The sequence below is a fragment of the Peromyscus eremicus genome, chromosome 16_21 (assembly GCF_949786415.1).
Source record: "Peromyscus eremicus chromosome 16_21, PerEre_H2_v1, whole genome shotgun sequence".
Lineage (NCBI taxonomy): Eukaryota > Metazoa > Chordata > Mammalia > Rodentia > Cricetidae > Peromyscus > Peromyscus eremicus.
Genome location: NC_081432.1, coordinates 53,783,742 through 53,800,391, shown reverse-complemented (window position 1 = coordinate 53,800,391; position 16,650 = coordinate 53,783,742). Strand labels below are relative to the sequence as shown.

Here is a 16,650-nt window from a genome sequence, read left to right as displayed (position 1 = left end):
AGATACCCAAGATGTGATGAGAAATACATATGAGTATATTATTAGAAAGTGATTCTTTTAGCAAACTTCAGTCTTCAATAAATATTTTCACTGTGTTCAAATTTGAAATAAATATCAGATATTAGATGTGAAAATATGCACCTTTGTTAGACAATTGTCAGGAGACTGGAATTCTGCAGTCAATCTCTTTTCCTATTCAGTGGAAGGATTGTTATTCAGAGGGCAAAAATCAATACAGGAAGACAGGTTCTGTGTCTTTTTCCAATGTATGAAATAAAAGAAATTGGTGAACAAGGGTATGTATTTGGAAACTTTTGGTTTTGATATAAAGGCTCACTTGTCTGCAGCTGGTGACATTGTTGGGAGGTGAGTGAATCATTAGTGTGCTGAATTCTCTGGTGGATTAATTCATTCATAAACTCATGGCCAAACAGACTTAAGACGTGTGTCCCCATTGGAGTAAGTGGACCACTAGTGGAAATGTGCCTTTGAAGATTATAAATTGAAGAATTTCAAGATTGCAATAACTATTTCATGCTTATTTAAAGTAATATTAGAAACATACCTATTTATACCTTTGGTGAGGATTTGTGAAAAAGAAATGTGTAGAGGAAGATCGCTTGACTCTGGAGGAGGAGACATATTTACATTTCATCCGTGAGGCATATTGCTTAGCAACTTGCATTTTCTTTTCTCATGCTGAGGACTGCACCCCAAGTCTCCTGCATGCTAAGCAAGTGATTTACAACTCAGCAATTCTCTAATGTTAATAAATCTTAGAGAACTGTGTTAGTAGAAAGCTTCATCGGCATGTCTTTAAAGAGTTAATGCAAGCTTATAGGCTGTTACTTAAGTCTTTGTAGCTTAAATGATGTACAGTTAATATTTACTTACTGAGAGAACTGGTTAGTAGAAAGCTTCATTGGCATGTCTTTAAAGAGTTAATGCAAGCTTATAGGCTGTTACTTAAGTCTTTGTAGCTTAAATGATGTACAGTTAATATTTTTTAATAAAAAAAGTTACATTGTGAATTTCCCAGAAGTCTACTCTAAATCTCCAATGTTCCCTTGAAACGTTTCATTAATCTTGTTTTTTTTAAGCATTGCTCCTGTTTCCCTGTAAACTGTGGGGCTAAAATAAAATGTTGTGGGTGAAAGGTTTTGAACAATCTGTGTCCTAGTCACGGACAATCCATTTGGAACACCCAGCCCACAGATCTCCCTGTCCCCATTAGAGTCACATTATGTCTTCTTTGTTCTCTGTGATGCCCAGTGTGTGCTCCTTTGAAGTGGCAAGGCAGTCTTCACTGTCTTAGAACTCTGCTGTTGACTCCTGGCTTTGAACTTGATTGCTGTGGTGCTGGGTTGGCACTACTATCACTTCCCAGCTCCTCCTGTAACCTGGGTCACGGTTGCCATCCTTGAGGGACAGCTCAGCTAACGTCTCTTGCTTGACTGATTTAAGGTCTCATTTCTCTCACTTGCAAAGTGTACATCCATGCACTCTTATTTTTCTGGCATATACATATTATAGTTTTAATTTTACTTGTCAGAATCTTGAGTGATGTTTTTGTTTTTTTTTCTTTCTCTTTTTTGTTATATTTTTGTTTTTCTTTGTTTGTTTGTTTTCTGTTTATGCCGAGTGTTAAACCTAGAGCCTGACACATGATAGGCAAGCACTCTACCACTTACATCTAGACTGCAAACAATGAGTTTTCCAGTGGTCTTTCTTGCGAAGAGCTGTGACTATTTTTAATGCTGTGTGAATGTAAAACCTAGAGTCCCTACATGGATTAATTTTATTTTTCCCACCTCCACCACACATTGAACCAACTTAGTCCTCACACACTTCACTGTTGCTTTTGTTTTCATCTTTTGTTTAGTAAGTAATGTTGCCTAATTCAAGGTACACAACTCTATTTATATTGTATTATATTTTAAATGTATCCATGTTCATAGTGTGAAAACGACATCTCTTAGTTCCCTGTCAGGCTAGCATAAATAAAAATGGCTGTGGTTTTCTTTAATGTCTCATTTCTTAAAAGGCCATGAGCATCAAACAAGATTAAGGAAAGGAAATTTATTTACAAAGATGGACATAGCCTTTTAAGAAAAGAAAGAATATTTAAATATCTATATTACCCCAAAATCAATGCAATAAAGTCTATTTTAATTCTTGAGTTCTGATATATTTGATAACTTGACTTTGTCATCTCCACAACTTAAACATGAAAGACTGTATGATCTGGCCCTTGTATATTGTCTTTCACTTGTTTAGTATATGATACACCTTGTTGACTGATCTTACTGATCTGTAAGTCACTGAGCAAGCAACCGTTCAGAGGACAATCAAAATAAATCATGGAGCAAAGAAAAGTCAAAAGTAGTGATACAAATGCAGGGATATTTTAAAGCCCAGACACTGAGATGTCACTATAAAGAAAAAGTAGTCCTCTCCTTTAAACAAAATTTCAGAAATATGAGTTGCCAAAATGTGACTTGGATGTAAGCAATTGTGAGTGGTGTGTGTGTGTGTGTGTGTGTGTGTGTGTGTGTGTGTGTGTGTGTTGGGAAAGTGACAGAGGAGCCAACATTCTATCACCCTACATCTTTATGGAACAGTGGTAGTATGCATCTTTACTATCTGTCTATAGTGATCTGCAGGTCATCTTGCTGCATCAATTAAAACACATAGGTTGGTGCTCTTCTTAAGAAGGACCTTTTACATTAAATCTGACCTGGGAACATCCTTCATACCATGAACTGAAACTGAACAAAGCATTTTAAAATGTTCACAGTATGGACTGGAGACTTGCATAGTAGTTAAGAACAGTACTGCTCTTGCAGAGAACCTGAGCTTCGTTCCCAGCATCCACATCAGGCTGCTCACAACTACCTGTGAGTGCTGTGCCTAAGAATTAGAAACCTTCTCCTGGCCTCTATGAGCACATGGACAAACTCACACACAGACACACACTCATACACATAATTTAAAAGTAAGAATAACTCTTTAAGCATATTTAAAATAACCTTTAAAAATTTATAAGAAAGCAGTCAACACTCAGGAGGCAGAGCCAGGCGGATCTCTGTGAGTTCGAGGCCAGCCTGGACTACCAAGTGAGTCCCAGGAAAGGCGCAAAGCTACAGAGAGAAACCCTGTCTTGAAAAACCAAAAAAAAAAAAAAAAAAAAAAGAAAGCAGTCAAATTTTAGCAAACCACAAGAAGCCAAATGTCTGTCAGTCACAGGAAACCAACCATTTAGATCATCCCCAAGTAAGAAAAACTCCCTATTATACCATTTAGAAATAAAATGAGTACCTAGTAGTAGTCAATCAAGCAATTGATTTAGTTTGCTTCTATTCCAGCTGCTATTCCTACTACTTGGTAAACGGCCACTAGTTCAAGGTGTTTCCCAATTTCTAAAACATTCTTTTTACAAATAGACCTATCCAATTTAATTTGTTTAAGTTTTTTTTTGAAGGAGGCCCAAAAATCTGATTTATATTACTTACAAATACAATTGTTGATTTTCCCCTTAAAAGTTATTTTTAAAATAGAGTAACAATCTGAGACAGGCAAGCCATGGCAAGAATAATGAAGTACTGATAGGTAAGCATTGAGGCCATGAGGGATGAGCAGAGTAACTATGGAGGATTTGTAGAGCAGCAAAGCTGGTCAGTATCCTACTATAGTAACACACCCACAGTCTCAATAAAACCTACTCTGTGAAAGATTAATAGCAACTATTAGTGATGCTTAAGCTATAAACAAATACTTTTATTTTGGAAATAGGAAAACTAAAAACCAGCAAAGCTACAAAATACTTTTATTAAATTTTATAAATAATTATACTTATTATTAAAGTTCTGATAATATATTCAAAGATGTTTCAGTTATTTTATGTCTTCGAGTGGCCTCCCCTTCATCCTTTACATGAAATCTCTGAATTCCTAAGTTTTACTTGAAAGTGACCGATAACCACACCAAGTAGTTTAAACATAAAAGTGAAGTGTAAACAATTCATATCAAGTTAAAGCAAAGAAAAAAGTTAAGCACAGAGCTCAGACTAGGAGTGCCTGTGTAGGACTGATGACCAACAATATTTTGTTCAAAAAGTTTCCTCAAAGGTTTCTCTGAGTGTTTCTTTGCATTGTGTTTGAGCATATCAAAAACATGGGAGTGAGGTTTAGTTAATGCAAACAGCAAACTAATTGTATAGCCCTGAAAACAAAGGAGAAGACGACCGCCACAGAGAAAACTGATTGGGATACTAAGCCAAAGGGCTAGATGTTGTCACTATTATTGTCAGGAGCAGAATTATAATACAATGCCAGGTTCTAATTAAATCTGAATATTTACCATATTATTGTGGGTACCTTAAATTATGGGACTGCAGGAAATTTTAACACAGTTATCACAGAGTGAAAATTTCAGGGCCAAAAACTGTGTTTATCAGTCCCTTGCTAGATTTCACTGCCTCCTCCTTATCCAGTGTGGGAGTATTCTTAATAAATTATGAAGTATTCTAAACTGAAAAATTTAGAACCTTTGACGTCTATGTTTTAGTGTGATAGGATAAGTTTAGCAATTGACATAAATCATAATTTGATTTTTTTCATGATTTTAAAAATTAAGGCCATGACACATTCAAGAAGTATTTTCTTTTCAAAAGACAACCTGTCTTCCTTCCTCTTCTTGCTCCTTTCAGGTCAAAGCCTCCTTCAGATCATCAGTTATCAGATGTTACATGGAAGCAACGGTCTCAGACATCAGCATGCATCAGCATCATGCAAAGCATTCAGTAAAGCCCAATGTTGTGATTAAACTAGGGTTTCTCATCCAAGGGGTCTGAGAACACAAACTTCAAAGTTATCCATACAATATGGATCTTCCTGACTAATGACTAATATTTTGGGGACTATTGAAATATTCTAAGTGGTTGCACATCTTTTAAAATACCAAAGGATTTTATTTTCTGGATCTGAGGTTCCACTGTTCTAGGAGGAGGGTTGTATTCCACTGCAGTTTGTGTCAAACACCCTTGGTATCCACTGTGTCTATCTCTGTATCTAATTTTATTAGGTGAAGGTCGGGTCCAGGAAAGAAGCTGCAACTTTTACCAAAACTTCTACAGGTCTGGAAACTGAAGAGGTCTTCAAAGATAGGGGAGAGGTTAAGATGTTGTAGGTTCAGAGCCTAGTAAAAAAGCTATCTTGAGCTATTACTAGCCTACCATTAACCATTGCTTTCCCACTAATGTGTCTGATGTAATGTCTTCATGACTACCTGGCAAAACACTTTGAAATGCATTTTAGTTAGTACCTAGTTTCCACTGCTCAGACACTGAATAGCATTTGAGGCCTCTCACAACTGATGTCTCTGCTTTGCCTCCTGAAATGTTTCTGCTGATATACTTAATTACCTTACGACTTTGTTCTGTTGCATACAAACCTCTTCAAATTGTAAGCCCACAGAACATGGAATTTGGGGTGATCTAAATCTCTACTCCTGGACCATGGTCACTCTTACTTGCCTCTAGAATAAACTATCTCATTTCCCTTGAGGTAAGAACTGTATTTTTTTTGTAGAGATGAAATAACACCTACATAGCAGTTGAATTTATTAAAATGAAAATTTGTGTAATTTTAAAACAATGTCTTCTTTTTTTCTGTTTTTCGACACTTACAGAAGTAGTGCCATTAAAGGCACATCTTCCATAAAAAAGAAAAAAGACAGGAAAAGAGAAAATAAACACTGTTGTGTGTGTGAGTGATACTGTGCTCTGCTAGTATATTTGAGGTTTTGGATAAAATCTTCAAAGACAGAGGAATAAAAATTGAATATAGAGGAAAATAACTATATATGATTAAGATCAATGGCAGTACAACTGTCAGGAAGAAATAGAAAAAGAAAAACAAGATAAAGCTCACATCATCAAACACCAGAACATCCTTGAAAGTAACACAATGTGTTGTATTTCATAAGTCGATAAAAGAAACAAAATAAATTTAAAGTATACAATTAATTAAAACATAGTCATAAAAAGAACTAATATGTTATATACATATAAGCAAAATTATGTACAGTACCTACTAAATGATCTTAATTAATGATACGACCCCTCAACTAGATGTGAAAAACACATCACAACTACTAAAACAAAGATAAATCCTTAGTAAGTGAATGGAAAATGATATCATATACCAGCATTAGTTCAAAGAAACTTGGAGGGCCCATTTTAAGGTATGACAAATAATATTTCAAGCAGAGAATATTATTAGCAATTTTAAGCCATTTTATAACATTAAAATATTTACTAAGAGAAAGTGAAGGCAGAGTAGTCAGCCTTGAAAGCTTGTGCACACAAATGACAAAATGCACCCAGCAATTTGTATTTATATATATTCATGCACACACATATACATACACCTGTGTGTGTGTGTGTGTATGTGTGTGTGTGTGTGTGTGTATGTAATTAATGTAATTAAAGAAAAGGAGGCTGTGAACTTCAATGTGGGGGATGGGAAGGTGCAAGTGAAGGTAGCTGGTAGGGGCTGGAAGAAGGACAAGGAGTGACAAAATGATGTCATTCTATTTGAATTAAAAACATTAAAAATAAGAGGAGCTGAAAAATCTGGATATTTATGCATCTATTTACAGGGATTCAAATTATATGAACAAAAAGTTACTACAATTATAAAGAGAAAATAATCTCAAGTTAAAATTAGTGATATCAATGTTCAGTTATCAACAATTAATGGATTATGTAGGCATTTTATGTGAAAAAAATCAAACCATTTTTGAAAATTCTTAAATCATGAAAACAACAGGCTTCACAGGAAGTTCCCCTAAGAGGAGATTTTCAGAATGTGCATTTTCAAGGGAATAGAGCAACGGAGGCAGTCAGTTGAAGGGCAGTGTTCCTACTGTATGCTGTGTATCTTGTAGGTATGCCCTATATTTTCTGGGGACTATAAAGTGTAGTTTATAATAATTTTCTACTCTAGGGCACTGTGTGCAATCACATGAAATGATAATATCCATACATATTCTAGTTTATGGTTTACAAATTATTTTTTTCATTTTTCTTAGTATAAATGATTTATAGGTTTGTGGCTGGTTAAACTTATCTTTTAACTTAATGATTTTTTTCACTTTTAGATTTATAGAAACCATCCTTTTTAAAAAAAAATTTCACATGCTTTAATTAGTAACTAGGTTGTACTGGGTCTTGTGCTCGATGGGAACAGAAGATAAATATTGGTGAATGCAGGTGAACAACTGTGTGTAAGAGTTGGAAATTAGAAACTAAGTCTAGGTTAGTTGTCAAGGAGTTTGGTAGAGAATAGAATTTACACAGGTTTAGAGAATACCATGGAAAAAAACAATAAGATGAGAGAGTCCAATTGTTTTTAGATAAGAGAGTTGGGAACAACTGGACTAATCAAGAAAAAAACACATAAAGTGGCAGAACATTCAAATTATTTTTGAGTCATGCCCAGTACAAAGCTACATGCATCAATATGAGAATAGGTTTTATCACCTTTGTAAATCAGGTCATGTCTAACTGACTTTCTGTGCTTTTAAAGATATCATCACAGCATTTAATCTAGTTAATAATTCCAGATCTTTGCCATCTCCACTCCTAGCTATTCTCATTGTTCCCCCTTCAGTAACCCAATTGAACATTTTGAAGAGACATCCTAAGGCTTTTGCACTGGGTGAGCTTAGCGGCCTGCATCTATGTCTGTGCATTCTACTACCCCAAATGAACAAAGACACAGTCCCCATGCTATGAGAAATCACCAACACATTGACTGAAACCAGCTGCTCTCCTCTCCTACCAATTCAAAATATCACCATATTTCAACACAACCAGTGCTTTTCTATCTTCTCCACATAATCACTTCTAAAATCTATTCTATCTTTACAGGTTCACGTACAAAAAACTAAGTGAGTAATCCAACTCAAATTTGTTCCAGTGACTGTCTGCTTTCAATACATAACAAAATTTACTTGATGAGTGCCCAGACAAGAAATCTTAATCTTTGTCTCCCTCTTTGTCAACCTCTGATGAACTCGAGTTGCTTCTACCTAACATATCAAGCATACACTTAGCCTTTGTACTTTCACTTGTTTGTTTGTTTGTTTGTGTGTGTGTATGTGTATGTGTGTGTGTGTGTGTGTGTGTGTGTGTGTGTGTGTGTGTGTGTTTGATGTGTACCTGCATGAGTGAGTGGATGTGTGTGCATAGGCACACACATACACACTTAACAAAGAACATCAGATGTCTTCCTCTGTAATCTCCTTATTCTCCAAGGAAAAGTCTTTAGCTGAATCTGCAACTCACCTTTCAGTAAACTGGCAGGCCGGAAATCTCTCAGACTGCTTGACTCTGAACACAATGCTGGGGTTACAACCACAGATAACTATGCTTAATTTTAAATTCTGATATAAATAGAAAATACATAAACAATTTCCTAAGTATTCTCTTCAAGTTTCTAGCCCTTTCATCTTGAGCAAAGACGTAGGGCAGTGGCTTCCATGTACAGTTGAAAGGGATTTGATTTCTCTCAAAGGAGCACTAAAGGGTGGGTAGACTCCCAGACTTGCTAGGACAGCCTGATTTAAATGTAGAGATGGCTCCATTTTTGTCTGGAGAACTTCTAACCATCTTCAACTTCTGGGTAGTTCCTAACAAGCTGATCTGATGTTCCCTATACAGATGGCATATTACATCTCTCTACTCTAGTAGAAAGATTGTGGTAGTAATATGTCAGTAATGGATTCGGTAAAGAATCACAACCATTCATTTTAAAATTATAATTTAATCTCTTCCTTAATGTAATGTATATACTTATTACAGAAAACAAAGTTTAATTTTTCTGGAATTATCAATATATACTAATATAATAAAGTTTTGAATAGCTATTTATTCTTACAAGACACAGAAATGTTATTACTCACCAAATTGTCAATGTTAGTAATATTCTTATTTCCATTTAAAATTTTAATTTCTGTGAGAATGGGTGCTTTTTGTCTACATGTTTCATTCCTCAAAGGAGATATTTGTCACCATATGTAGGCATTTTGATTTTTATCTTTAAAGGAACAAGTGGTGTTGGCATCAAGAGGGTAAAAGCCCAAGATACTGTGACATGTCCTGCCAGTTGCCACACTATGTAACATGTAGCTCTTCTAAAGAGAATTATCCAGACCACAATACCGAGAGTGCCAAGGCAGAAAGAGCTTGCTGCAAATGACTACCGTAAGATAAAATACTTTTCAGTGTATGTGTTACAAGAGAGCACATGAGTTCTTCTGACTCTTTAAAGATATTAAAATCCGGAAAAGGAAAAGACACAAAAATCTCCAATGTGTGCTTAGAAAATAATCGCTTCAGGATGGAACTCAAGTATTTATTGAATTAAAATACTGAAAATTGATCCCTCCTCTCTCTCTCTCTCTCTCTCTCTCTCTCTCTCTCTCTCTCTCTCTCTCTCTCTCTCTCTCTCTCACACACACACACACACACATATACACACACACACACACACGCATACACACACACACACACACATTGCAGTATAACCTCTGCAGTGGTAGCTTATTATTCCCACCACGTGTGGCACTGGTGTAAATAATGTCTAGTATATACTTGCTCACATCTATTATTTGTATTTGGATACAGGAATGAACTCACAGAGAGGCAACAATAAAATAAATAATTTATTTCCTATCTGTTTCTGAGTCAAATTCTAGTCCATGTGTATGTTGCTAATAATTTCCCTTTCCATTGATTAATTTGCCAAAACCTATTCTATTTTATTGGGTGAGTGAATGTTTCACAAGAATTTTGATTTGATACAAATTGCTAAATTGTAATCCTATGCCAATAATAAAAAATGGGAATTTTGGGTGGATGTTGTATGGGTTTATTATGTAGCATTACAGGTCAGAATTGAAAAGTGAAGATGAGTATTCCTTCTTTCCTTATGTGTATCTCCTCTTGCAATACCTGCTCTTCGGAATAAAGAAAAGATTAAAGAAGTGAGCATAGTATATATTTTGATGCAAAATAATTATGTCTCCATTCTCCTTTCTGAAATGCCCCCCATCCTTTTTGATTCACACTTCTCTCCACTAAATAAACATGAGTAGACACTAGTGGTGATGTGAATTTTCTCTGCTACGTTGTTCCTATGCCTTGGTTAGTCTCCCTCTTAAGCCCTTTGTATCTCATGAGAATGATCTGTGTTCTCAACATCTAGTCTCCAAGCCTAGGAGTTCATACGTTTCCTTGTGGGTAATAAATTAATAGTGCACATCTACTGGAAGTCTGCATCTCAGAGATAAACATCCTTTCTTTGACTTAGGATTTCCCATCATCTTACTATGTCGACTCCCACAAGACACAGAACTCTGAGTACTGTTCAAGGATTATATTGCATTATATGGATTCAGTTTTTTTCTGAATGCACCAATTAATATGTGAACTAGGACCACTTCTGAATAATTCAGGATTAAATTTTATTTAATTCTTTTTGTTTTACAGAGACACACATATCTTGAAAGTTTTGCTGGGAAGACTTAATTAGACTTGTTCTTCCTTTTGGATTATGTGTATCTTTTCATCCGCAGTCTTCAATTCTAGATGCAGCAGTGAGTTCCAGGTCTTATGCAGAAAGCAATCCTAAATTCATTTTCAGAGCACTGGGTTTTACAGTGACCTTTACTCGTTATGCACTCCCTCCTCAAATCCAAGCTACCATATTCAGGATATCTCTTTTTGGCTGCAAGAAGGAAAGAATGGCTGGAATTAGGAAACTATATATAACATACCTATACAGAGAAAGTTCTAGAGACAAAATAGTGTGACCATTCTCCAATGCTGGGGAAAATTTAAGTGAATTCATTGTTGCCTTATAGAAGGATATTCTAGACTTCAGAAAGTGTCTTGGGGCCAAGTAGGTGTTCATAAATGACTGGGTGATGGCCCAGGAAAAGTTCTTGAAGATAATTATAGCTGAAGTTATCCTGTTCCTGCCCAGCTCCCGCTGCCCTCAGACCCAAGTAAACACACAAAGACTTACATTATTTAAACTGTTTGGCCTAATGGCTCAGGCTTCTTGCTAGCTATTTTTATATCTTAAATTAACCCATTTCTATTAATCTATAAGTTGCCACGTGGCTCATGGCTTACTGGTATCTTTATATGTTGCTTCTCATCACTGCGCTGGCAGCATCTCCCTGCCTCAGCCTTCCACTTCCCAGCATTCTCCTCACTCTCTGTCCCGCCTATACTTCCTGCCTGGTAATTGGCCAATTAGCATCTTATTTATCAATCAATCATCCACATCAGACAATCATAAAAGTGGGTCATGATTTATGTTCTATCTGGCTTTCTTTCTGCAGCTATCCATAGAATTAAGGATGCCCTATTCTGCTCTCAAAATAATCAACCTAAGCCTTATGCCTTATGAGTCATTACTGAAAATTATTACTAAAATTCATTGCTACTAAATTTTATCTTTCAAAAGTATTCAGAATTAGGCAATGGTAAACAATTTGTTCAAATGCTCTCAAATTTCCTGGATACTTTGTGATTTTCTTACCCAAATATATGAACTAAATTATGTCTATATGTAACAAAAGCATTGATCAAAGAGAAAAGGGAAGGAGAGTGAGAGAGAGGGATGGGGGTAAGGGAGGGAAATACACGAAATACACTCGCACACAAATAGAGAGACAGACAGAAGAGAGAGAGAGAGAGAGAGAGAGAGAGAGAGAGAGAGAGAGAGAGAGAGAGAGAGAGAGAGAAAGAGAATATGCATTTATTTCACCCTTATGGGAATACCACAACACTTCTGAAATAATAGTTGTTTGAAAAGGCATTCTTCAGATTTTTGTTTGTTGTGTTAATCTTGGTAAGAATGAAGTGTGCATAAGACCCAATCCACCATGCCACTTTTTTATGATGTATGATTCCATTAGCACACACTTATTTACACATTGTATATACAAGCTTTCATATTTCAATGACAGTTGAACTTATAGGCTGCATAAAACCTGAAATATTTACTTACTTTATTTCTAGGTAAAAAGCAGTTTACTAATTCCTGCTTTGCTTTCAATTCCTTTTGAATCAAGAAAAAAAAAAAAAGAAGGATGAAAAATTTGTAGCTGGAGTCATGAGCAGATTCTACCAACACTGGTATTCTGCCATGGTGAACTTTGTCATGTCTTTGTCTAGAATTGCAAAATTAAAGTCTCTTTTTTAAAGACAGGATTTTATGAAACTCAGGCTGACTTCAAAATTGCTGTGTATCTAAGGATGGACTTGAATTCCTGATTTCCCTGAATCTGCCTCCCCAGTGTTGGGATTATATCAGGCTGTTATTTTCTGTCATAGGAATAACTCTTGGGAGTTATGGCAGGCTCTAGGGTAGGCTTCTCTTCCTAAACAAAGCTTAATTTGTGGTTGAGCAAAAATTTGTCTTGAGGCGCTTGTTCTGTGCATTTCAGGGTTTTTTTTTTAGCACCCATTCTGAAAACTTTACCCAACAGTTGCCAGTAGTACAGGTTGTGAGAAATGTTCTCCAAGCATTTCTTAATGTCTTCTCAGGTGCAATGTCACCCCTAATAATAGTGTTCTAATAATACTGTGAAAAGACAAATAAATAACCCCTTGTCTTCAAATGCGTGAATCACATATTATCCTTACTCTGAAGAATCCATCTCCATTACTGTCTCATGAAAGAACCATTTATACTATTATAATAGCTTCAGATGATAGAAAATTTCTTTAAGTAGTATATGAATCTCAATATCAAAAAACATGTACAGAATTATTCCCCAAATAATTCTTTTACCTACAACTTCTTTTTGTTTTTATTTATCTGTGTGTTTGTTTTATTCTTTAGATTACCTTGAATTTTTGCAGGTATCAGGGAAAGAAAGAATGTGATCTCTTTGATACAAAAATATGCTGCTCTGCATTCATAACATATGTGAGATTTAAATAAAAATACCCATTCATAATAAAAGAAATTTCCAATTTGTCAGAAAAAAATTAAAAGAGTGGAACAATAAAAAAATATCCCATTTTTAGGCTTTACGTGTATTTATAGTGTCTAGAAAATGCAGAAAAAAACTAAGTCACACAAATGGAAATTCTTGGCATAGTAATCTTAAGGACAATAATTACTGGTAGTATAATGATACTTTATATTTCTGTTTCATGTAAATAATATTTAAGTTTAGGCATTTAGAGGTTGGAGAAGCTCAAATCAAAACACTATATTTAACACATATCGGAATACTGTACTCTGGACAGCTGTGGTTATCTGCCCAGACCTAGGCAAGTTTGAGCCAGTCAACAGCCCTGCATGAAGCCCAACTATTAGCTGAGGAGCTACTGACAGTTCATGGCTTCTGAGGGGAATGTTTTTTAAGGGTGTGGTCTCTGGTTGGTTGGTGATACTCTGGTGGAAATCTCCATACCCAAGAGTACATGGAGACCACTAATTTCACCCAGTGGGTTAGAGTTTACTTATGTGTTTGTATGTGTACCTCTGTAGATCATTAGATCTCCTAGAGTTGGGGTTGTAGGTGGTCTTGGGCTGCCCACTGTGGGTGCTCAGAACTGAGGAACTGAACTCAGGTCCCCTTTAAGAACAGTAAACATTCATAAGCACTCAGCCATCTCCTCGCACCAGTGCTCTGTGTTTGTAGTGAATTTCGTTCTCTTACCATAGATAGGTTGTGAGATACAAAGTGATAGTAAGCCTATTAATTTCCTTTCCTAAAAAAATGTACCTCTCCTAATATTGAAAAGAAAATAACATCCAAACAGAGTGGCAGTTATTATTTTCGTCTGTAATAATAAGTTCTCTGTAGGTTTAGATGGTGTATAATTTCAAAAAGAGCATACCCTTTGGAATTAAAAGAAAAATACATAAGACTATTGGCACACAATATAATTTATGCTATTCTATCATCTAAGTGATTTATAATTTCTAAGCCTGTATTCAATATAAATTGTATATTTTGTTGAAGGAATGGATAAGTAACTCTGGTTATTAGTAAGGGAACCTGAAGACGTATATTGTAAAAAAGATATAGGCTTGAAATATACTTACATAGTTATTTACTAGTGTTAATTAGTGTTAATTAATATAGCAATATGACCTATTATGTATTGGAGGTCATATGAAACCTGAGGTTTGTAAAGGTTATTAGGCTAGACTATCTAAAATGAATGAATGAAGGGTTAATTTATTCATATAAAAATAAATAAGTACAGTGAAGCTAGCATTCTTATTTTGCTTTTTTTTTTAGTTAATGCATGTGTATCACTTTATAAGAAGACCAATATCTCACTGTTTACCTGCTGTGATAAAATAGACTTCAGGGAAAATTTTCACCAAAATACAGTAGATGGTAATGACAAGAAATACTTAAAAGAAAACCAACAAGGAATGTAATTGGTTTGTAATTCTGAGAAAAGAATACTAGAAAGTATTTCACTAATTCTCTATTATTGTAGAGTACAAAAATATAAGTTATATATTCTAACACTGAGTTAATGACACCTTACAGTTGATAATGCTCAACAATAGTTTTCCAAAAAAGGTATAAATACATTAGGAATGAATACTAAATATATATTTCTGTGTAAACATAATGGGATGAATATTTTAATTTTAAGCTTTCTAATCCTTTTAGATTTCAACATATTGGATTCTGAACACAGTGGAGGCCAATCTTACTGTGTGTCATATCCTGAAAATGCATGATATTATCCGTAAGTGGAAAGAAATTAATATTAATACAATATTATTGACTAAACTACATTTCTTCATGTCTCACCAGGTTTCCCAGTAGTAACTATTTTCTGTTGTAATTCAAAAATTCCACAGTAAAACAATATTTTCATTCTTACTTTTAAAAAATATTTTTAAGAAACAGCAATTGATGCCTTTGAAAATCCTTTTCTACAAATACCCCTGACAAATGCTCACATATTACCTGGTAAAATTGTGACCCAAAAGAGCAGAATAAAGAGAAAAAGATGAATCTTCATGGTACAGTTTCTTAGGCAAGAAGTGACAGCAGATCTTCTTTTGAAAGTCAGTTTGTTTTGCAATCAGGATGCAATGACCACTTTTATTTATAGATCTTCCTGGAAAGGACTTTTAACTACTGAAGTTTATAAAAACCAAAACTATTTGTGTGTGTGGGTGAATTGTGCCATTTTTCAAAGAACATGGTCATAAAACTATTACTAGTAAATTTCCTCAGGAAAGCAAAACCTGCTTGGATTAATTTGGAATGAACTTCCCAATAAATAACTTTTTCTGAACTATTTCAATAAGGAATATTTGTTTAAAATGATTACTAAAAGAGAAATGTTGAAAATTACAGCTACATGGCATTCAGTTTTATGATATTTTTAGTGCTAACTGTTCAAATGTACCTATTATTAAATCAGTCAGTGATATCTCAGAATTTTAGAGCTGGAGATTATGATCGAATTCTTGTGTTTTACAATTTAAAATAACTAGAGGCTTAGAGACCAAGTTATTGTTTCAGTTATAAGATGCAATTATTTATATATGACATGACCAGGAATTCTGTATTCACTGATGATTGTGGAGAAGACTTCCACACATTTTAATGGTAGCTTATTAATTTTTAACAATTACCCATTCAATTTCAACCTTCAAAATCTAATACTTTCCATCATTCGTTTTATGGACCTGAAAATGATGTCAGATTCAGTCTACATGCTTTTAATATCCTTATTTTACATATGGTAAAATTAAATTGCTGCCAGTTGACCCAGCTTACAGAAGCTGAGATTGTAAAAATGAAAGCAATGGATTCCCCTATCACAGGTCAAGTCAAGTAAAATACTGGCCTGTTGTTTTTAAACTTTACCTACTTAATAATTCCCAAGAGGGCTAGTTCAATCGAAATTTCAGAGTCCCCTCCCCAAGTCTGATTTGGTAGATTGGAAATGGAGGTTCAGCATTTGCAATTCTGTTAAGACTAAGAACTGTTATTACTATTGAAAGGGAGTGTACATTACACTGGTAGACCTGATCTGCCCATTCCATACAGAAAATAAATACACGATAGAAAGAATAGAACAGATTCATAAAGACTATGGAGCTGGTTGGAAATTTCCATCCAGCCTTTTCACCACAGATGAGAGAGCGGAGGCAAAGATAGTTGAACTTACAAAAACCTGATGATAACACATGCAACAAATGTTTCAGGCTATAAAGTAACAATGGAAACTGTGGAATGAAGTCAATGTCAAAGAAGGGATTCAGGTTCTGTGGAAGAATATTTTCTTCCTGAGAAAGAATAAAGTATGGAGAATTCACCATTGCTGAACTGGAGAAAAAGTTCATTGCTATTCTACTATGTAATATTTAATACATGGATATTATGGAGCATTGACTACTGAATTTAGAATTCAGTAGTTGACTTCTAGTTCCATTCACTACTGCACACATGGGATATCATGAAAACATTTCTACTTTGGAAAGTAGTGTACTGGTATAGCTTGGATAGAAAATATAGATGAACAGAGCCTGAATACCAGGACATTTGCCCCTTACCATTGGTTATATTTAAAGG

At 34.9% G+C, this 16,650-nt stretch overlaps 1 protein-coding gene across 1 annotated transcript; it reads right to left on the bottom strand.

Moving 5' to 3' along the window:
• Positions 1-10,542: 10,542 nt before the first annotated feature.
• Positions 10,543-15,153, bottom strand: Defb110 (defensin beta 110). Its single transcript, XM_059243815.1, has 2 exons — positions 15,031-15,153; positions 10,543-10,793 (listed from the first exon to the last, which is right to left on the bottom strand). The coding sequence occupies exons 1-2, from the start codon at positions 15,083-15,085 to the stop codon at positions 10,651-10,653; spliced, it is 198 nt and encodes a 65-aa protein (XP_059099798.1). The 5' UTR covers positions 15,086-15,153; the 3' UTR covers positions 10,543-10,650.
• Positions 15,154-16,650: the final 1,497 nt, after the last annotated feature.